A 24,450-nucleotide genomic window follows, 5' to 3' on the forward strand; every position below is an offset into this window, starting at 1 on the left:
CAAAAATGGGTCTATCTATCAATTGCAAAGAGACAGAATGTATGGTGAGATCCAAAAAGAAGGAGAGTCCTATCTGCAGGCTGAAAATAAATGGGGAAGACATAAAACAAGCACAGAACTTTTGTTACAGTACTTAGGAAGCTGGGTGACATCAGATGGCAAGTGCGACATGGACATCAAAAGAAGAATAGGGATGGCAAAAGACACCTTTTTGAGAATGAAGAGTTTACTGACTAACACTAAACTAGGCATGACAGCCCGCCTCAGAGTACTGAGATGTTACATTTATCCAGTTATGTCATATGGATCAGAATGTTGCACAATATCTAGTAACAATAGAAAATGAATTGAAGCAGCAGAGATGTGGTTAATATCATGGACAAAGCGAATATCTAACGAGGATACCATGAACAGAGCAAGCACTAAAAGAGAAATAATGTATGAGATCATGAAAAGGCAACGTAACTTCATTGGACATGTGATTAGGAAAGAGGAGTGAGAATGCACAGTAATTATGGGAAAGATTGAAGGGAAGAAAGCAAAAGGAAGGCAAAGACAAATGATGATGGAGACAGTAGCCAGAGAACTGGAAATGAATACCAATGAATTGATTCACTTTACTCGAAACAGGAGTTTGTGGGCTATGGCAATCAAAGCTCAAACTGGGTATGGCACCTGATGATGATGATGATGATGATGAAATGGAGATGGACATTAAATTCTAGTCTTACCGACAATGCTCATACCTCATGAATGGATAGATAACAGTAAGAACCACAAAGGGCCATTGAGACATATGACACAGAAACAAGCCCTTTGACCCACCAAGTTCATGCCAACCATCAAACACCAATTTCGGCTTAAGTTGCTAGAGAAACACAAAGGTACAGGCAGCATCTGTAGAGGGAAATGGGGCAGTCAGGATTTTCGGCAAGGACCTTTCATCAATCCAAATGAAGGGTCTTGATTCAAAACGTCAACTATCTATTTCCCTCCACAGATGCTGCCTGACCTGCCGAGTTCCTGTACTGCTTCAGATTCCAACATCTACAGCCTCCTGTGTCATTCATTTACTCCCATTTGATTCTCCCCTCATTCCCCTTCTACTGAATGTGACTATCTGTGCACCAGGGGCAATTTACAAGACAATTAATCTACCACACTGCTAATTTGTTTTCCAAAGTGGGACTAGACCGGAGCACTTGAAGAAACCCCCGGTGGCCAAAGGGGAACTTGCAGACTCAGCAAATATTGAGCCAATATCAGAGTCATGTAACACTACAGGCATATAAACAGCCCATCTAATCCATACTGAACTATTATTCTGCCTAGTCCCATCGACCCAAATAAGGATTACAGCATCCCATCGATTTACTTATCCTAATTCTGTTATATGTTGCTGAGAAACCGCATCCACTCCTTCCTTTGGCAGCTTGTCCCACAATCATACCAGCTTCTGAGTAAAGAATTTCCCCATAGGTTCCCCTTAACTATTTTGCTGTTCCCTCCAAATCTATGTCCCCTAGTTCCAGTCTCACCAAACCTCAGTGGAAAAAGTCTGCTTCTACTTACTCTAGCTATACGCCTCGGGTTTTGAGCCCAACCAGTGGCTGGGATCAAAATGATACTAGCCACATGTATGAGACTTAGCTTCGATCTTTAGCAGTCAAGTGGATTTAAGGTAGCCTGTTGTTGTACAGAGATTGATCAGGATTTGAGCAAACACTGTAATCTGAAGCTGAAAAGTCACACCTGGGCCACACGATCAACAATAACGGGCTCTTAACATCCATGGCAGGCTGCCAATGTTGGACATAAGATGGGTGATCGTCCTGGGGCTTCAGGAAAACAATTGGAATCCCCCATCCAAAACTGAAGTAGGACATGGCCACGGGGTCAGAAGCTGACAATAGCAAACAAGTGGCCATTTTACTGCTCGGTGAGTCAACAATGGGTCAATCATCTGCTGGGTTTGGAACCTGAAACATGTTTCACACCGCTCCTGAGAAAGACCGAGACATGTAAGGAAGATGTTCTTCTATTTACCAGATCATATCTCATCTGAGTGACAACAGCTTACACTTCCATAATTCAGCTAACAGAGCAAAATATCCCAGGATGCTTGTCAGGAGAGAGAAAATTGATACTGAGACATTTAATGAGCTGTTAGACCAAATGTCAATGCGGGAGCCTTAAGGCGAGGGGAAGAGATTTAAGAAAGATTTGGGTTGGGAACTTCAAGGCTTAAGGCTTTGGCTGGTGAAGGCAAGGCTGGCAGTGATGAAGTAGCTGAAATCTGTCACGAGCAAAAGGAAAGTGTAGGAGGACATTGGATATTCCACCCTAATCTCTTTGTGGTTTCCTGCAGTTACAACAAGGCCCAATGCAAATTTGAGGAACAACAGTACATCTTCCATCTGGCTTCATTTCAGTCTTCTGAACTCAATATTCTCAAATATAAGATAATCTGCTCTTTCTTTTTTGTTTGGCTGATATCTGGCCATCTCTGCTAGTCATCCATCTCTGATTTTGGCTCAGTTATTTTTGCTTTCTATGTTAATAGTGTTGACATAAGACCATAAGACAAAGGAGCAGAAGTCAGCCATTCGGCCCATCGAGTCTGCTCCACCATTTTATCATGAGCTGATCCATTCTCCCATTTAGTCCCACTCCCCCACCTTCTCACCATAACCTTTGATGTCCTGGCTACTCAGATACCTATTAATCTCTGCCTTAAATACACCCAATGACTTGACCTCCACTGCTGCCCGTGGCAACAAATTCACCACCCTCTGACTAAAAAAATTTCTTCACATTTCTGTTCTGAATGGGCACCCTTCAATCCTTAAGTCATGCCCTCTCGTACTAGACCCCCCCACCACGGGAAACAACATTGCCACATCCACTCTGTCCATGCCTTTCAACATTTGAAATGTTACTATAAGGTCCCCCCTCATTCTTCAAAACTCCAAGGAGTACAGTCCAAGAGCGGTCAAATGTTCCTCATATGTTAACCCTCTCATTCCCGGAATCATTCTAGTGAATCTTCTCTGAACCCTCCCCAACGTCAGCACATCTTTTCTTAAATAAGGAGCCCAAAACTGCACACAGTATTCCAAGTGAGGTCTTACTAGTGCCTCATAGAGCCGCAACATCACATCCCTGCTCTTATATTCTATTCCTCTAGAAATGAATGCCAACATTGCATTTGCCTTCTTCACCACTGACTCAACCTGGAGGTTAACCTTAAGGGTATCCTGTACGAGGACTCCCAAATCCTGTTGCATCTCAGAACTTTGAATTCTCTCTCTATTTGAATAATAGTCTGCCCATTTATTTCTTCTCTAAAGTGCATAACCATACACTTTCTAACATTGTTTTTCATTTGCTACTTCTTTGCCCATTTGCCCAATCTATCCAAGTCTCTCTGCAGACTCTCTGTTTCCTCAGCAGTACCGGCCCCTCCACCTATCTTTGTATCATCAGCAAACTTAACCACAAAGTCATCCATCCCATAATCCAAATCATTGACGTACAACGTAAAAAGAAGCGGCCCCAACATGGATCCCTGTGGAACAACACTGGTAACCGGCAGCCAATCAGAATAGGATCCCTTTATTCCTACTCTCTGTTTCCTGCCAATCAGCCAATGCTCTATCCACATATGTAACTTTCCCATAATTCCATGGGCTCATCTTGTTTAGCAGCCTCATATGTGGCACCTTGTCAAAGGCCTTCTGAAAATCCAAATATACAACATCCACTGCATCTCCCTTGTCTAGCCTACTTGTAATTTCCTCAAAAAATTGCAATAGATTTGTCAGACAGGATTTTCCTTTAAGGAAACCATGCTAAGTTCTGCCTATCCTGTCATATGCCTCCAGGTACTCCGTAACCTCATCCTTGACATCGACTCCAACAACTTCCCAACCAACGACATCAAGCTAACAAGTCTATAATTTCACTTTTGCTTCCTTGCCCCATTCTTAAATAGTGGAATGACATTTGCAATCTTCCAGTCCTCCAGAACCATGCCAGAATCTATTGACTTTTGAAAGATCATTGCTAATGCCTCCACAATCTCCACAGCTACTTCCTTCAGAACATGAGGGTGCATTCCATCTGGTCCGGGAGATTTATCTACCCTTAGACTATCCAGCTTCCTGAGTACTTTCTCTGTCATAATCATGACTGCGCACACTTCTCTTCCCTAACACCCTTGAGTGTCCGTTATACTGCTGATGTCTTCCTCAGTGAAGACTGATGCAAAATACTCCTTCAGTTCCTTCGCCATCTCCTTATCTCCCATTACAGCATCATTTTCTATCGGTCCTATATCTACTCTCACCCTGTCTTTTCCTCTTTATATATTTGCTTTTAGTATCCTCTTTGATATTATTTGCTAGCTTCATTTCATAGTTCATCTTTTCCTTCTTAATGACCTTCTTAGTTTCCTTTTGTAAGCTTTTAAAAACTTCCCAATCCGCTGTCTTCCCACTAATTTTTGCTTCTTTGTATGCCTCCTCCTTTGCTTTAACTTTGGCTTTGACTTCTCTTGTCAGCTATGGTTGCATCCTTTTTCCATTCGAAAATTTCTTCTTTTTTGGAATATATCTGCCTTGCACCTTCCTCACTTCTCGCACATACTCCAGCCACTGCTGCTCTGCCATCTTTCCAGCCAGTGTCCCTTTCCAGTCAACTTTAGACAGTTCCTCTCTCATGCCACTATAATTTCCTTTACTCCATGAAATACCGACACATCGGATTTCGGCTTCTCTTTCTCAAATTTCACAGTGAACTCAGTCATGTTACGATCACTGCCTCCTAAGGGTTCCTTCACCTCAATCTCTCTAATCACCTCCGGTTCATTACACAATACCCAATCCAGTACAGCCAATCCCTTAGTGGGTTCAACAATAAGCTGTTCGAAAAAGTCAACTCATAAACATAGAAACATAGAAAATAGGTGCAGGAGTAGGCCATTCGGCCATTCGAGCCTGCACCGCCATTTATTATGATCATGGCTGATCATCCAACTCAGAACCCCGCCCCAGCCTTCCCTCCATACCCCCTGATCCCCGTAGCCACAAGGGCCATATCTAACTCCCTCTTAAATATAGCCAATGAACTGGCCTCAACTGTTTCCTGTGGCAGAGAATTCCACAGATTCACCACTCTCTGTGTGAAGAAGTTTTTCCTAATCTCGGTCCTAAAAGGCTTCCCCTCTATCCTCAAACTGTGGCCCCTCGTTCTGGACTTCCCCAACATCGGGAACAATCTTCCTGCATCTAGCCTGTCCAATCTCTTTAGGATCTTATACGTTTCAATCAGATCCCCCCTCAATCTTCTAAATTCCAACGAGTACAAGCCCAGTTCATCCAGTCTTTCTTCATATGAAAGTCCTACCATCCCAGGAATCAATCTGGTGAACCTTCTTTGTACTCCCTCTATGGCAAGGATGTCTTTCCTCAGATTAGGGGACCAAAACTGCACACAATACTCCAGGTGTGGTCTCACCAAGGCCTTGTACAACTGCAGTAGTACCTCCCTGCTCCTGTACTCAAATCCTCTCGCTATAACTGCCAGCATACCATTCGCCTTTTTCACCGCCTGCTGTAACTGCATGCCCACTTTCAATGACTGGTGTATAATGACACCCAGGTCTCGTTGCACCTCCCCTTTTCCTAATCGGCCACCATTCAGATAATAATCTGTTTTCCTATTTTTGCCACCAAAGTAGATGACTTCACATTTATCCACATTAAATTGCATCTGCCATGAATTTGCCCACTCACCCAACCTATCCAAGTCACCCTGCATCCTCTTAGCATCCTCCTCACAGCTAACACTGCCACCCAGCTTCGTGTCATCCGCAAACTTGGAGATGCTGCATTTAATTCCCTCATCCAAGTAATTAATATATATTGTAAACAACTGGGGTCCCAGCACTGAGCCTTGCGGTACCCGACTAGTCACCGCCTGCCATTCTGAAAAGGTCCCGTTTATTCCCACTCTTTGCTTCCTGTCTGCTAACCAATTCTCCACCCACACCAATACCTTACCCCCAATACCGTGTGCTTTAAGTTTGCACACTAATCTCCTGTGTGGGACCTTGTCAAAAGCCTTTCGAAAATCCAAATATACCACATCCACTGCTTCTCCCCTATCCACTCTACTAGTTACATCCTCAAAAAATTCTATGAGATTCGTCAGACATGATTTTCCTTTCACAAATCCATGCTGACTTTGTCCGATCATTTCATCGCTTTCCAAATGTGCTGTTATCACATCCTTGATAACTGACTCCAGCAGTTTCCCCACCACCGACGTTAGGCTAACCGGTCTATAATTCCCCGGTTTCTCTCTCCCTCCTTTTTTAAAAAGTGGAGTTACATTAGCCACCCTCCAATCCTCAGGAACTAGTCCAGAATCTAACGAGTTTTGAAAAATTATCACTAATGCATCCACTATTTCTTGGGCTACTTCCTTAAGCACTCTGGGATGCAGACCATCTGGCCCTGGGGATTTATCTGCCTTCAATCCCTTCAATTTACCTAACACCACTTCCCTACTAACATGTATTTCGCTCAGTTCCTCCATCTCACTGGACCCTCTGTCCCCTACTATTTCTGGAAGATTATTTATGTCCTCCTTAGTGAAGACAGAACCAAAGTAATTATTCAATTGGTCTGCCATGTCCTTGCTCCCCATAACCAATTCACCTGTTTCTGTCTGCAGGGGACCTACATTTGTCTTTACCAGTCTTTTCCTTTTTACATATCTATAAAAGCTTTTACAGTCCGTTTTTATGTTCCCTGCCAGTTTTCTCTCATAATCTTTTTTCCCCTTCCTAATTAAGCCCTTTGTCCTCCTCTGCTGAACTCTGAATTTCTCCCAGTCCTCAGGTGAGCCACTTTCTCTGGCTAATTTGTATGCTTCTTCTTTGGAATTGATACTATCCCTAATTTCTCTTGTCAGCCACGGGTGCACTACCTTCCTTGATTTATTCTTTTGCCAAACTGGGATGAACAATTGTTGTAGTTCATCCATGCAACCTTTAAATGCTTGAATTTCTACAAATTCTGTCTCTTGAGATCCAGTGCTGACCTGATTTTCCCAATCCACTTGCATGTTAAAATCCCCCACAATTATCATAACACTGCCCTTCTAACAAGCCCTTTCTATTTCCTGTTGTAACTTGTAGTCCATATCACTTCAGCTGTAGGGAGGCCTGTATATAACTGCCATCAGAGTCCTTTTACCCCTGCGATTTCTTAGCTCAACCCATAAAGATTCTGCACCTTCTGATCCTATCTCACCTCTTTCTAATGATTTGATATCATTTCTTACCAATAAAGCCAAGCCTCCCCCTCTGCCTACCTTCCTATCCTTCCGATTCACCGTGTATCCTTGGACGTTCAGCTCCCAGAGACATGCATCCTTTAGTGATGGCCACAATATTATACCTGCCAATCTATAGCTGTACGACAAGATCATCCACCTTATTCCTTATGCTGCATGCATTTAAGTATAACACCTTAAGACCAGTATTTGGTACTTTTTGCTTTGATTGCACTGCAACTCATCCCAATGGCTAGAAATTTGCCCCATCACCTGCCTGTCCTTCCTGCCATCTTTACTGCTCACTATTTTAGATTTATTTCTGTTTTCCCCCTCCTCCACTCTATCATTCCGGTTCCCATCCCCCTCCCAAATTAGTTTAAACCCTCCCTAACAGCTCTATTAAACCTTCCCGCCAGGATATTGGTCCCTTTCGTGTTCAAGTGTAACCTGTCCTTTTTGAACAGGTCATACTTCCCTAGAAGAGTTCCCAATGATCCAAGAATCTGAAGCCCTGCCCCCTGCACCAGTCTCTCAGCTACGCATTCATCTGCCTGATCCTACTATTCTTGCCCTCGCTAGCACATGGCACAGGTAGTAATACTGAGATTACTACCCTGAAGGTCCTGCTTCTCAGCTTCCTTCCTAACTCCTGGAAATCTCTCTTCAGGACATCCTCCATTTTCCTATCTATGTCATTGGTACCAACATGTACCAAGACAACAGACTGCTCGCCCTCTCCCTTCAGAATATTCTGGACCCGATCCGAGACATCCTGTACCCTGGCACCTGGGAGGCAATACACCATGTGGGTATCTCTATCAGGCTCACAGAAGCTCCTGTCCGTTCCCCTGACTATGGAATCCCCTATGACTACTGCATTCCTCTTCTCCCTCTTCCCCTCTTGCACAACAGTGCCAGAGACCCGGTCACCGTGGCCGTCCCCTGTCAGGTCATCCCCCTCAACAGCATCCAAAACGAGATACTTGTTGCTGAGGGGGGCAGCCACAGGTGTGCTCTCCACTATCTGGGCATTTTCCTTCCCTCTCCTGACATTCACCCAGTTTTCTGATCCCTGTAGCCTAGGGATGACTACCTTCCTGTAGCTCCTGTCTATCACCTCTTCACTTTCCCTAATAAGCAGTAGGTCATCAAACTGCAACTCCAGATCCCTAACACGGTCTCTGAGGAGCTGCATCTCGGTGCACCTGGCGCAGATGTGGCCATCAGGGAGACTGGAGGTCTCCCATTATTCCCTCATTTGACACCCTGAACAAAGCACTGACCCTGCAGACATGCTACCTAATTCTACAGGAAGAAACAGGGAAAAATAAATCTGCTCACCCACTTACCTCACCAAACACATAAACTTTTTAAACCGTTAGCTCGTACCATTAACTGTGTGAGCCCTGCTGTTCCTCTGTCTGTCCGGGCCCATTCGCCAAGGGGAAAAAAAGATTTGGTGCCTCACTCTCGCCTCTTCCCGTTACCACGTAAGCCCGTTGAGCCAAAGCCCTACACTCTGCTGTCATCCACTCCACTGCCCGTTGTATAGGGTGGTCTCCTTTTTAAACTCTCCGCGCCATCCTGTCTACGTCACACGCCTGCGCAGTCTCATCCTTCTTGCACTCAAGATGTCTCAGAGCCACATGATTAGATACACATAACACAAAAATTGAACAGAAATTTCACAGGGATGTTGCCAGGACTTGAGCACCTGAGTTATAGGGAAAAGTTGAACAGTTTACAACCATATTCCCTGAAAGGTAGGAGAATGAGGGGAGACAGTAGAGATATACATCATTATGAGGAGTAAAGACAGGAAAAATGCAGGCAGTTTTATTCCACTGAGCAGCACACAGAAAATGCTGGAGGAACTCAGCTGGTCAGGCAGCATCTACGGAAATGAATAAACGGTCATGGTTAAGGTTGAGTCCCTTCTTCAGGACCCACTGAGGTTGTGTGCAACTAGAGCCAGAGGTCATCTGTCAAGGGTGAGATGTGAAATGTTTAAGGGGAACATGAGGGAAAGCTTCTTCACTCAAAGAGTGATGACCGTGTACAGTGAGCTGCCTGAGGAAAGTGGTAGATGCGGGTTCAGTTTCAATATTTAAGAGAAATTTGGCGAGGTACATGGATGGGGATATGGAGAGCTACGGTCCCGGTGCAGGTCAATGGGAGAGGACAGCTTAAATGGTTTGGCACAAACTAGATGGGCTGAAGGGCCTGTTTTTCAACTACACTTTTCTATGACTCTATTGATTTCAGGCAGCATCTGTAGAGGGGAATTTTTCCCCTCCATAGATGCTGCCCGACCTGCTGAGTTCCTCCAGTTATCTGTGTGTGTGTGTGTGTGTGTGTGTGTGTGTTTCCTTAAGATTTCCAGCATCTGCCAAGTCACTTGTGTTCATTATTGATTTCACTTCTTCTGAAATGCTTCATGTTATGTGTTTGAAATATCTGGAATGAAAGAAAAACTCGACTCTACACGAGGAATGATGATTCTTCTTATTCTATTAAACTTGAAGCAAAGTAATTGCATAACCTAACATAGTGCATTATTAAGCTTCCAAATAGTGTTCCAAAATCAGAATTGTGTTTCGCATTGAACTGTGTCCAATAGGGAAAAGGATAGATATATATTAAACCCGAGAAAGAGCTCCAGCGAATTCCTACAGACGTACTGTGGAGAACATTCTAACTGGGGGGTGCCAATGCACAGGATCTGAAAATGCTGCAGAGGGTTATGAACTCAGCCAGTTCCATCATGTGCACTAGCCTCCCCACATAGAGGAACTCTTCAAAAGATGGCATCCATCATTGAGGTCCTCCCTTCCCAGGTCATGGCCTCTGCTCATTGCTACCATCAGGGAGGAGATACAGGGGTCTGAAGGCACAAACGCAGTGTTTCAGTAACAGCTTCTTACCCTCTGCCTCACTATTTTGCTCAATTTTTCAATACTTATTTATTTTTTCATGTATTTCTTATTGTAATTTTTTAGTTATTTACTTTATTTAGAGATACAGTGTGGAACAGGCCCTTCCAGCCCTACGAGCTGCACCATCCAGCAACCTGTCTAATCATAAGAGAATCTACAATGACTAATTAACCTACTAACCGCTATGTCTTTAGACTATGGGAGGAAACCAGAGCACCCAGAGGAAACCCACGTGGTCATGGGGGGAATGTACAAACTCCTTACAGATGGTGCTGGAATAGAACTCCGAACCCTGGAACGCCCTGGGCCGTAACAGAGTCACGCTAACCGCAATGCTACCATAGCACCTAACTTAAAGTCATTTCTATGTATTGCTGCAACAGAACAACAAATTTTGTGACATATATCAGTGATAATAAATCTGATTCTGATTCTAATTCTAGGCTCTCCTCACAAGGTTACTACAGATGCCAATTTGTTAAATTGGACGTGGAGGGAAGAGAAGATGGTGGCGTGACGCAGCGCGCGCGGCTGTTCTGAATGAATATCATATCTGTGTAACTAGGGGGGCCGTGCACAATCTGGATTTGATGGAGACAGCCGTGAGAAGCGCGGAGGAACATCTGGAGTAACTTCTGAAATGCCCGCTTCACTGCCGCTGCTACTGTGTGATCCAGACTCTCCGGAGACAAAGGACCCAAATCCTCGGCTTTGCCTATTGCCTGTTGCCAGGGCCGGGGTTGAAGCCCTCGGCAGAGATGGTGCTCGGTGCTCGGTGCTCGGTGTCAAAGAGGTGGTCGGAGGCTCGGAGTTTTCGGACGGACTCGGAGTCGGACTGTGGTCGGATGCTTCCAGGATGCTGCATTGGCAAGTTGGCGGCGCTGGAGGTTCACCGTCTGCGTGAGATGATGGGACTTTCGAGAGACTTTGACTTTACTGTGCCATGGTCTGTTCTTATCAAATTACGGTATTGCTTTGCACTGTTGTAACTATATGTTATAATTATGTGGTTTTTGTAAGTTTTTAGGTCGGTTTGCCATGTGTTTTCGTGATATCATTCTGGAAAAACATTGTATCATTTCTTAATGCATGCATTACTAAATGACAATAAAAGGGGATTGCGTGTCCTCATAATCATAATTCATAAGTTGTCTAACAAGAGGCTTTGCGCTGTCACCTCTCAATAGCTCTCTGAGCAATCACCGATGTACCTAGATTCAACTGTATGAGGTCAATCATTCCCTGGTTGCAAGATACCACGGACAACTAACCTGATGACCACTGACACTCCTGTCTATAACATTTAACATGCTACAACTTCAGATCTTGAACACATTGGCTGTTAGGGCAATGAGAGCAGATCCATTCGTCATTATCAGTAATTAGGAGCTGAAAAAGTGCTTGAGGTGTAAAAGCATTCATGGAGATATCAGAAAAGAGTGTAGTAAATGTGACTAATTGTTGAGTTCTTTCAAAGAGCTGGCATGTTCCCGATGGGCCATATGGCCTCTTCCTGTGCAATGTGATTCCACAACTACCCAATGCACAGATGGCATCAAAAACTCATCACTAAAGCAGCAATCTATAGTCATTATCTTTCTGAAAACTAACCAAATCTCTGCCGTTTGTGTTCCACAACAATCAATGGACTTTAACTTCCAATAAATTATTCACAGGCGTATTAAAGCTAAGCTGGCTTCCCACTGCTCTTCCCCAGTGCCAGCATGGAGCAGATGATGATATTTGAATCTTATTAGTGAATTCTCTCTCGAGGAGCTTCACATCAGAATTGAACACAGAATGCAATGACTCATTATTTCATTATGGTGTTGCACAGAGAAAGGCACATTACACACCACTGACGGGGCTCAGAAGACAGTGGCCAAGATCCTGGCCAAAAATTTCCTTGGAATTCCTCAGTAAAAGTTGCACTTCAAGTCAAGTAAAATCAAGGTTTCCCTTCCACTCATCCAAAATATTTGCCAGAAGTACTCAAAGAAGGTTCACAAAAAAGATTCCAGGATTGAACGGCTTGTCAAATGAAGAGCGTTTGATGGTTCAAGGCCTTTATTCACTAGAATTCAGAAGAATGAGGGGTGACCTCATTGAAACCTATTGAATGGTGGAAGGCCTTCATACGGTGGATGTGGAGAGGGTATTTCCTGTGGTGGGGCGTCTAGTACAATGGACATAGCCTTAGAACAGAGTAGCATACTTTTAGAATGGAGACGAGGAGGAATTTCTTTAGCCAAAGAGTGGTGAATTTGTGGAATTTGTTGCTACAGACAGCTGTGGAGGTGAAGTCTTTATGTATATTTAAGGTAGTGATTGACAGGTTCTTGATTGATCAGGACATGAAGGGATACGGGGAGAAGGCAGAAGATTGGGGCTGAGAGGAAAATGGATCAGCCATGATGAACCAAGTGGCCTAATTCTGCTCCTATGTCTTATGGAATGCGGGGCCTTCACATCGTCAAGGATCCCAACTATCCATCCCATAAGCCCTTTGACTCCCTACCCTCAAGTAGGAGGTACTGTAGCATTAGGACAAGTACTGTTAGGATGGGAAACATCCTCTTCCCCAGGCTGTGAGACTATTGAACTTTCAGCCACCACCCAGGTCTCATCACTTATGACGCAACAGTAGCACTATACTGTTTACTTTTTAACTTGTGTTGTAAATGCATCTTCTGCAAAAAGTCAGTCTTTTTGAATATATTTTATGACTTGTTAACGTATTTGTGGTAATATTACTTTATGTGTTGTGTGTAACTTGTATGTACTGTGTTGTGTGCCTTAGTCTGGAGGAACATTGTGTCATTTGGTGGTATACATGTACGTGGTTGAATGACAATAAACTTAAACTTGAAACTGGACATAAAGTTACTGCTTTACTTACCTGGATCTCTAAATGTTGATATTAATAATGCTCCCTCCCAGCAAGTGTACCCTGAATTTTCCGTGCATTCTACCACATAGCTACACCATAGGGCCAATTAACATAACAACTCACAGAGTTATGGGATGTGAGAGGAAACAAAAACCTGAAGAAACTCACAGCGCCAGAGGGAAAATGTGCAAACTCACCACAGATGGTCAGAATTGAATCCGGAGCACAGAATCAGAGAGTCGTTGAGTCATACAGAACAGAAACAGTTCCTTTGTCATAACTGTTCCATGTTGACCAAGATGCCTCATCCAAGCAAACCCATTTGCCAGTATTTAGCTCCTAACCATTTGGACTTATCTGCAAGCCTTTTGGTCCATAACCTTATTGACATTTCAATCTCAGGATGAGGCTTTTCATTCCAGAATGAAGGAGATGTCCTCTGTTTTCGATGAAAGGGTCTTCCCTTCCTCCACCATCAATGCTGCCCTCAATCACACCTCTTCCATTTCATGCACGTCTGCTCTTACCCCATCCTCCTGCCACCCTACCAGAGACAGGGTTCCTCTTGTCCTCACTTACAACCCCATCAGCCTCCGCATCCAGCACGTAATTCTCTGGAACTTCAACTATCCCCAATGGGATCCCACCACCAAGCACATCTTTCCCTCCTCCCTCTCTATTTCTGCTTTCTGCAGAGATCGCTCCCTAAACTCACTTGTCCATTCGTCCGTCCCCACTGATCTCCCTCCATGCACTTACGCTTACAAGGGGAACAAGTTCTACACCTGCCCCTACATTTCCTCCCTCACTATCATTCAGGGCCCTAAACACTCCTTCCAGGTGAGGCGGCACTTCACCTGTGAGTCTGTTGGGGTCATTCTGTGCTCCTGGTGTGGCACCCTGTATGTTGATGAGACCTGACGTAGGTCAGGAGACTGCTTCAGCGAGTACCTACGCTCTGTCCGCCAGTAGAAGTGGGATCTCCCAGTGGCCATCCATTTTAATTTCACTTCCCATTCCCATTCCAATATGTCAATCCATGCCTCCTCTACTGTTGTGATGAGGCCATCCTCAGGTTGAAGGAACAACACCTTATATTCCGTCTGGGTAGACTCCAACCTGATGGCATGAACATCAATTTCTCGAACTTCAGGGTAATGCCCTCCTCTACTCCTTCACCATTCCCCATCCCCTTGTTCCCTCTCTCACCTTATCTCCTTGCCTGCCCATCACCTCTCTCTGGTGCTCCTCCCGTCTTTCCTTTCTTCCATGGCCTTCTGTTCTCTCCTATCAGACTCCCCCTTCTCCAGCCCTGTATCTCTTTCATCAATCAACTTCCCAGCTCTTTACTTCACCCCTCCCCCTCCCAGTCTCACCTATCACCTTGTGTTTCTCTCTCCCCTCCCCTACCTTTTAAATCTACCCATCATTTTTTTTCTCCAGTCCTGCCGAAATCTGCAGATTTTCTTGTTTGCAATTTTGTACCTGTCTTTTTAAAAGTCCATAGTGTACCTCCTTCAACTATTTCCTTTGGCAGCTCATTCCACATAAACACCAACCTTACTACTGTCATTTTTTTCCTTTTGTATTGGCACAGTTCGTTGTATTTTGCACATCGGCTGGTGGTCCATTCTGTTTTGTACAGCCTTTAATTGATTCTATTATGTTTCTTGGATTTACTGATTTTGCCCGCAAGAAAACAAATCTCAGGATTGTAAATGGTGGCATATGTGCACTTTGAAAATAAATTTACTTTGAACTTTGAGTAAAAAGTTGCCCCTTTTTAAATCTGTCCCCTCTCTCCTTAAAGCTGAACCGTTTAGATCTTGAATGCCCAACCGTTGAAACAAGACTGAGTGCATCCATGTACCTGTCTAATTGTCTTTTAGAGATTGCCATTTTACTTGCCTCAATCACTTCCTCAACAGCTCATCCCACATGGACAGCACACTTTGTGAAAAAAAGGTTGCCCCTCAAGTTCCTAATAAATCTGTCCCCTTCCTCCTTAAACTTATAGAGTCACGGGACATTCCAGCACAGAAACAGGCTCTTCAGCCCATCTAGTCCATGTCATGCTATTATTTTGCTTAGTCCCATCGACCCGCGCCTGGACCATAGTCCTCCATAAACTTCACATCCATGTAACTATCCAAATTTCTCTTAAATATCGAAAGCAATCCCACATCCAGCAGTTCTGCCAGTAACTCATTCCATACTCATACCACTTGCTGAGTGTGGAAGTTCTTCTTCAGGTTCCTCTTAAATATTTCAACTTACACCCCTAACCTATGACCTCTAGTTCTCATTTTACCCAACCTCAGTGGAAAAAGTCTGCAGGCATTTATCCATTCTATACCCCTCATAATTTTGTATACCTTTATCAAATCTCCCCTCATTCTCCTACGCTCCAGGGAATGAAGTCCTAACCTTTCCCAATCAATCAGGTCCTCAAATCTTTGCAACATCCTTGTAGATTTTCACCATACTCTTCCAATGCTTATTGATATCTTTTCTGTAAGTAGGTGACCAGAAATGCACACAATACTCCAAACTTGGACTCTTCTACATCTGATGCAAGTTCAATATAACATGCCGTCTGGATCTCGATTCCCCAATCCTGGGATAAAGACTGAGTACATTCACCCTGTCTGTGCCTGTCTGTGCCCCTCATAGGTCTTTGGCACTATGAGGCACAAAAATGCGAGCTGTGCCACTGCCTTGGCTGGTGCTCACTGCAAGCAGGTAGCTCACCGCAGGTAACAGTCAGTACCTGCCATCTTCTCGGTCGGTTTGAGTTTGCTCAAAACAGTAACATCACGCGTCTGCATGAAGCTGTCACCAAGAGGAGCTGAATCGCTTTCCCCACGACTCCGCTGGCATGCTTAACATGCCAGATGCACTCTACATCCTGATTACTTCCTTGAGAATTACCTCAGGAGCCACTGCAAGAGCGACCAACACAGTCACAAACAATATCAAATCCTCCCGTGACAACCAAGCTGGCAAAAACCATCAAATATTAAATTAGAGCATGCGGGAGCATTACTGAACCACAGACAGCTCGAGGCAACACTCAGAGTGCAGTACACAGACCACACAGAATCAAAATCATTCTGACATGTTACATGGTAACTATATAACAAGAAGGGGAGGCAAGGAGAATTGCTAGCGAGATGCACCATCAACACTGGAGCGATAGATTATTGCTGGCAAACACTGAAAGGACTGCAAAGGCCTCCTGTCAAATATCTGTGTGCTATTTACTGTGCACCACAACACAGTGAGTCCACTTGGACACCCTTGCACTGTCTTTTCCCAGAGGTTACATTACACTCTACTCAGGTTAAGGGAAGTAAAACACTGGCTCTCCATGGCACTATGGCACAGAACTGACCCTCTGGCCCTCTTCTCCAGTGCTGCACAGAGGAAGAAGTGCCGTGCCAAAGATGCTACCTTTCAAGCCAAGATGTTCAACCCAGGACCCGTCTGCCATCTCATGTGGGTAGAAGAAAAATTGCAGTGAGCAGAGGGTTTTCCTCAGAGTGTTGAACACTATTAACCACTCAACACACTAAATCATCGAAATGCAAAGTTTACTTCATTTTACACTTTATTAACTAAACTCAAGAGATTCTGCAGGTGCTGCAAATCCTGCAAATCCAGAGTAACACACATAATATGCTGGAGGAATTCAGCAGGTCAAGCAACATGAACGGAGAGGAATAAACAGTCAATGTTTCGAGCCGAGATGCTGTATCAATCTTGATAAAGGACTTCAGCCCGAAATGTTCACTGTTTATTTCTCTCCATGTCTGCTGAGTTCTTCCAGAATCTTGTGTGTGCTTCATCGACCGAATAGAGTCATATGCTTTCCCATACACTCATCTTCCCTATAAAAGACACAACTCAACAAATCATATAAACTCACATTTCCTGCTGCTTTGGAGAAGCAGCCAACATCATCAAAGACCCTTCCCTTCCCCCCCCATCGGGCAGAAGATATTAAAGCTTGAAAACACGTATTAGCAGGCTCACGGGCAGTTTCCATCTTGCTGTTATCAGACCCTTGAATGAACTTCTTTTATGATGAAGATGAACTCTTGCTCTCCCAATCTCCCTCATGGTGACCCTTTCATCTTATTGTCTACCTGCAGGGAATGGATCTCACCTGGTTAATGTGAGGCTTCTGAACCAGAGTGGATAAATCACCCCAACACTGAACTGATTCCACAACCTATGGACCCACTTTCTAGGACTCTACAACTCATATTTTTCTTATTATTTCTTCTTCTTATTATTATTTTGATTTATTTTCTACTTGGATAATTTGCTATCTTTTGCACATTGATCGTCTGTCATTGTGTGCAGTTTCTCATTGATACTATTGTTTTTCTTTGTATCTACTAGGAATGCCTGCAAGAAAATGAAACTCATGGCAGTGTATGGTGACATTTATGTACTTTAATAAAAACATTACTTTGAACTTTGACCAGCAACTGAAATACAATGTTGGAAAGTGTATGGTCATGCACTTTGGTGGAAGAAATAAACGAGCAGATGATTATTTAGATGGGGAGAGAATCCAAAATGCACAGTTGCAAAGGGACTTCGGAGTCCTTGTGCAAGATACCCTAACGGTTAACCTCCAGGTTGAGTTGGTTGTGAAGAAAGAGAATGCAATGTTGACATTCATTTCTAGAGGTATAGAATATTAGAGCAGGGATGTGATATTGAGGCTCTATAAGGCACTCGTGAGACCACACGGAGTATTGTGCGCAGTTTTTGGCTCCTTATTTTAGAAAGGATATACTGATGGTGGAGAGGGTTCAGAGAAGATTCACAAAAATGATTCCAGGAACGAAAGGGTTACCATATGAGGAACGTCTGGCAGCTCTTGGGCTGTATTCCCTGGAGTTCAGGAGAATGAGGGGTGATCTCGTGGAAACATTCCAAATGTTAAAAGGCCTGAAAAGATTAGATATGGCAAAGTTTTTTCCCATGGTAGGGGATTCTAGGACAAGGGGGCACAATTTCAAGATTGAAGGACGTCCACTTACTGAGATGTGGAGAAATTACATTAATCAGAGGGCGATAAATCTGTGGAATTTGTTGCCACAAGCAGCTGTGGAGCCCAAGTCATTGGGTGCATTTAAGGCAGAAATAGATAGGTTCTTGATTAGTCAGGGCATCAAAGGCTATGGGGAGAAGGCAGGGGAGTGGGGATGACTGGAAGAATTGGATCAGCCCATGACTGAATGATGAAGCAGACTCGATGGGCCGAATGGCCTACTTCTGTTCCGATATCTTATGGTCTTATGGTCTAACTGTCTGAAAAGGGGAAGTGCACATGGGGAAGAGGGAATGTGTGTGTTTGTGATTGTCTGTTTGCATATCTGTGTATGTACGTGTATAGCATATATTTGTGTTTCTTGGCACACGCGTGTGTCTGTGCATACCAGTATCTGTATTACACATGCTTGTGTGTACTTTTTTCTGCTCAAAGTCCAACACTACATCCCTGTCATGAGAGGTGGAAATGCATAAGGCTGTCCAACAGGGCCTAGGTGAAGCTATATAGGCCAATCCCCTGTAGAGTGGATGCAATGGATTACAGAAACATCGACTTTGTGAGAAGAGGCTCCTCATCGAGTCAGCACATGCTGCAGGTGATGGGGACACTCCTGGCCCACCCTCGAGCTACTAGCTCAGAACAGAGGATGGTGGGGACGGGAGGTCATCGATGGCCTATGTTCCACTGGGAGCTAAGGGCCCAAGAAGAAAAAGTGAGTACTTCCGTAAATCTGTTCGGATTCCGATTCATTTTATCACATGTACAGTACTGTGCAAAAATCTTAGGCACATGTATATAGCTAGAGTGCCTAAAACTTTTGCACGGTACTGTATTTGTCAACAAAGAACAGAGAGAGAGTTTGTAAATGTGGTGGGAGCAAAAGATGTTGGGAATGACGAGGGTGCAGCACTGTGGGAGGGGTGTGGGACAGGTGGCAGAGAGGGATGCTGGAGGCAGAGGAAGAGGAGGGGGTTTGGTGGTGAGAATGCAGACACACCTAGCCCTGAAATACCAGGCAAGGTTATTTGATTCCAAACAATTGGTTTATTGATGATTACAGTATGTCTCTCTGGTGCTTCCTGATCCCTCCCCTATCCCTTCCCCTTCCCCTTTTTCCAAACATGATTCCCCTCTCCCTGCCCCCTTCCCACTCTCAGTCCACAATAGAGACCCATATCAGAATCAGGTTTATCATCACTCACATGTCATTAAATGTTTTTTATTGTGGCAGCAGTACAGTGCAGTACATAAAATTACTACAATACTGTGCACAAATCTTGGGCACCCTAGTTGCCTTACACTTCTGCACAGTACTGCACCACTGTACAATGAAAAACTGTTTTGTCTGCCATCCATACAGATCATTTGTGTCTGTGTACGTGTGTATTTGTGTGACTGTATAGTACATGTTTGTGTATGAGACTGTGTGAGATTGTGTGTGAGGCTACACATGTGCTTCTCTGCATTTGTGAGAGAAAGAGAGATTATGTCAGCTCAGGTGCGTGTGTGTGTGTGTGTGTGTGTGTACTGCAAGACTGTGTGTCTGTATGTGTACGTATATATGTATGTGTGCTGTGTGAGACTGTGAGGCTGACTCTGTGTGTGTGTGTGTGTGTGTGTGTGTGTGTGTGTGAGAGAGAGATAGAGAGAGAGTCTGTATGTTTGCACGTGTGTGCTTTCAGATGAATGTCAATGTGTGCATATCCATGTGTTTTTTAGCACGTCTTCATCATGATTTTGCTGGTGTGCGTGTGATGCGTCTGTGCATGTATGTGAGTGTGTGGGTGAAAAGCTGAACATGTGCATGCTGGCAGGTGTGTCTCCAGTGGCCGTGTGTGTGCGTACATGCTGCAGCCTAAAGAGCTGTCCGTACTCACACTTCACAGGGCCAGAATAGTGAAGAGTGCCAGAGATCCCAGCTAATGCTGAGAGATTGTGGAGTGAAAAGGATGGGGGAGAAAAAACTGGTGAGAAATGACATAAAAACCAAACACAGCAACAATAACTTTTAAAATAGCCCCACTGCAAAGGCTGAGGGAAAAGGAAGGGGTCAAGGATTTGGATCCTTGTTTAGAGTTGGACGCTCTCAAATGAATTGTAACTTTAAAACAATTGATGTCTGCCTGGGAATAGATGGGTGAGGGGTGAGAGGTATGGGAGAATTGGTGAATGATGGGGAGGATAAAGAATAGAATGGAAATGAAACAAAACAGTTAAAAAACAACTCCAATTGTGGGAATCTGCTGGCCTTGACAATGAGACCAGAGAGTCTATACCTTTTAATAATCCTGAAACAATTGCACATATAATCAGCTGCAATTAGCTAGTGTGTAGTGCAGAGATTGCGCCTATGAGCTGTATTGTTTTTGTTCCTGTCTGTACACCTGCACTGGAAGAGGCAGTCATGCTAAATCTATGGCTCAGGAAAAGATCTGACTTGATTCAATGTCCAGTGAGAAGGAAAGACTTCCTTTCATTCAAACAAACTCGTCTATGTTTTAAAGTTGAAATTCAGTTAGCTGAAAACACACACATATGGACTCACAACTGTGGCAACACGAGTGTGTGAAAACATACAACTGGGTACCAAAGCTCACTTTATGTATAAGGGACACAGGAAATTGTACAGATGCTGGAAATCGAGAGTAACACACACACACACACACACAACCCTGGAGGAACTCAGCAGGTCGGGCAGCATCTGTGGAAGGAAAGCAATAGTCAACATTTCGGGGCATCATCCTTCATCCAGACTAGAAAGAAAGGGGGCCTGAAATGTTGACTGTTTATTTCCCTCTGTAGATGCTGCCTAACTTGCTGAGTTCCTCCAGCATCTTGTGTGTTTTGCTCACTTTATGTATAAATAACCTGCACAAGCTTGCACCAGAAACACCAGTAATCACTTTTCACATATACATATGTGTGCATACGTACACAGCAAACTCATCTTTTATCAGTAGATACAACACACACACACACACACACACACACACACACACACACACACACACAAATAAGAGATTGTGGAAATCGCACTGTATGCTTTTGAACGATGTTTCAAATATAGTCTGTCTCTAGGTTACAAACACCCAACACTTCCACATACAAACGATGATATTACTGAGAAGTCTGACCTGTGGCAGAACTCCTTTGGTTCTGTCTTTGGTAATTGTTCTATCTTATCAGTCCATATCAATATACTGGATGTATGCTTACCATTTCAAGTAAATTTTTATGGACAAAATCAATTTATGGCCATCGGCAAAATTAGAACCTGCTCATTACTCGAGGGCGGCCTGTATTCTGCATACCGCCTCCAGAAATCAACAGAAAGGGACCACAGATAATTTTAGTTAAAACAAGTAAGCGTCTCTTATATTTGCTTGCTTTGTTGTATGCTATAGGTTCCAGTCTCTCACTAGCGTCACGACTGGGCAGATGTTAGCTCAGACAGAATAGACAAAGTGGTCATCACTGTGGGGTCACTGTCTAATATTTTCTCATGTTCTTTCCCTTAATCCTTGCCCCTTGCCCACTCCCGTCTGGCTCCAACCCTCCAGAGAAAACAATACAAACCTCTCTTTATACAACAGCTAATACACTCTTATCCACCTAGCATACTGATTAGCTTCTTCAGCACCCTCTTCAAAGCCTCCACTTCTTTCCTGTAATGGGGTGAACAGAGCGGCAGACAACACTCCAAATGTTGGTATAACTGAAGTTTTATACTGCTGCAACTTGTCTTTCTGACACTTATATTGAATGTCCTGACAGATGAAGCCTTAGGCCTTCCTTACCACCTCATCTACTTGTGCTGCCGCTTTCAGGAAGCTATAGAATTGGACCCAAGATCTCCTTTGCGCTTTGTGTTCAGGGGGGCCCTGGAATTTACCAGGCAATTTTTCCTTCAGCTACTCCAGTCCATATGGTGAAGGTCTCCCACAATGCACTGGGCATGAATGGCCTGTCAGTCCCTGAGAAAGTAGAAATGGAAGTTACCATTTTCTGGGTGCTCCATTTCTCCGATGCTGCCGTCAGGAGTGGTGCGCTCGTAGTGGTCCTCAGGCAGCGCAAGCGGTCCCAGCCGTGGCCCAGAGGATGACTTGCTGCTTGGCGTTTCTGATTCCTCAAGCCCGCTGTCATAGTAACTGTGCTGGGAGGGATCTTGGAGGTCCTGTGATTGGTTGGCTGTCGAGAAGGTCACTCTTCTATGTGGAAGCTGTCAAGGAAGCAAAGAATAGGGTCAGCAGGTCTGCTGGTTGGGCTCTCTGATTTATAATTATTATTGTATATCTGTCTATTATTGTGGCATAATACAATGAAAAGCATAATACAATGTTTGACAACCAGACGAATCATCCCAAGCATAAATACCTTAAGATAGTACAAAATGGAAACAGAATGCAGAATATACATTTAGTGCAATCCGGGTCATATTACGATCGAGGAACGTGTTTGTAGACCGGATATTGAACTTTTTACTGTTGGACTTCAGCCATATTCCACCGAGATACAACACTGGGCAGCACGGGAGGTCATTCCTGCCTGTGGCCATCGAACTTGCAGCTCCTCCGTGGAGGGTCAGACACCCTGAGCCAATAGACTGGTCTTGGACTTATTTTCCATCTGGCATAGTTTGCATTTTGTTGTTTGATTGTTTGTGGTTTTTGTATTGCTATATTTATGCTCTATTCTTGGTTGGTGCAGCTGTAACAAAACCCAATTTCCCTCGGGATCAATAAAGTATATCTATTTATCTATCTATCTTATTAGATATACCTGTACACCTGCTTGTTAATGCAAATATCTAACCAGCCAAACGTGTAGCAGCAGCACAATGCATAAAAGCCTGCAAACGTGGTCAAGAGGTTCAATTGTTATTCAAATTAAACATCAGAATGAGGAAGAAATGTGAGCCAAGCAACCTTGGCCATGGAATGATTGTTGGTGCCAGATGCGTGGTTTGAGTATCTCAGAAACTGCTGATTATTTGGGATTTTCATGCACCACAGTCTCTAGAGTTTACAGAGAATAGTGCAATAAACAAAAAAAAACATCCAGTGACTGGCAGTTCTTTGGGGGGAAATGCCCTGTTAATGAGAGAGGTCAGAGGAGAATGGCCAAACTGGTTCAAGCTGACAGGAAGGAGACAGAAACTCACATAACTAGAGTATATGTTGCAACGTGTTGTGCAGAAGAGCACCTCTGAATAGACAACACATTGAAATCTGAAATGGATGGGCTACAGCAACAAAAGACCACAAACACACACTCAGTGGCCACATTATTAGGTACAGGAGGCTCTGATTGTAGTGTTGCAGTTAAGGAGAAAGTGCGGTGCAGGCAGACAAATACAGAGCAAGGGCCACAGTGAGGTAGACTGGGAGATCAAGAGTTCATCTTTTAGTGCAGGAGAGCTCCATTCAAGAATCTCATAACTGGGAGGATATCCAGCTGTCCCCTGAGTCTGTAAACTTCTGAATCTTCTGTTTGACAGAAGAGGGGAGAAGAGAAAATACCTGAGCTGGACGTGGCCTTTGATTATGTTGACTGCTTTCCCGAGGCAGCGGGAAATCTAGACAGGGTGAATGGAGGGGTTGCTGGTTTGAGTGATGGACTGGGCTGTGTTCACAGCTCTCTGCAATTTCCTGCAGTCGTAGGCAGAACAGTTGCCATACCAAGCTGTGATGCATCTGGATCGGATGATTTCTGTAGTGCATTTGAAGAAATTGGCAAGAATCATCAGGAATATATTACTGTTGCCAGAGGCAGTAGGGAATGACATCAGGTTTATTGGTCCATTCAATTCATTGAACATGCATTCCGTGAAATATTTTGGTTTAACTTTGCCGGTGTATTTGATTAATGTCACAGGCGGTACAACACTGCACCTCTGTTTAAATTACTTTGTCATATGGTAATGCTGTGTCCAATGCAAAAATCTGTCTTTCAGCATAGAGGCAAACACTGTCAATGCCATGATTTATGGAATATTTTTACTGAACCGTTATAGCACCATCAGCGGATTGAAATATTCACTCCTTTATTTATTTATTGATTGATTGATTGATTGATTGAGATACTGCACAGAATAGGCTATTTGAGCCACAACGCTCAATAACACCCCTATTTAATTCCAGCCTAACCACAGGACAATTTACAATGACCAATTAACCTACCAACCGGAATATCTTTGGCCTGTGGGAGGA

The 24,450-nt window shown here is 43.9% G+C and overlaps 1 protein-coding gene across 5 annotated transcripts in view; it reads right to left on the reverse strand.

Annotated features, from left to right (window-relative positions):
- LOC140200617 (protocadherin-1-like) overlaps positions 1–24,450 on the reverse strand; it is a 514,369-nt gene that overhangs the window by 156,139 nt on the left and 333,780 nt on the right. For all 5 annotated transcript variants that reach the window (XM_072264180.1, XM_072264179.1, XM_072264177.1 and 2 more), the window contains exon 3: positions 22,241–22,460. In XM_072264180.1, the coding sequence (XP_072120281.1) occupies positions 22,241–22,460 (220 nt within the window). The remainder of the gene's footprint in view (positions 1–22,240; positions 22,461–24,450) is intronic.

The sequence above is a fragment of the Mobula birostris genome, chromosome 7 (assembly GCF_030028105.1).
Source record: "Mobula birostris isolate sMobBir1 chromosome 7, sMobBir1.hap1, whole genome shotgun sequence".
Classification (NCBI taxonomy): Eukaryota; Metazoa; Chordata; class Chondrichthyes; order Myliobatiformes; family Myliobatidae; genus Mobula; species Mobula birostris.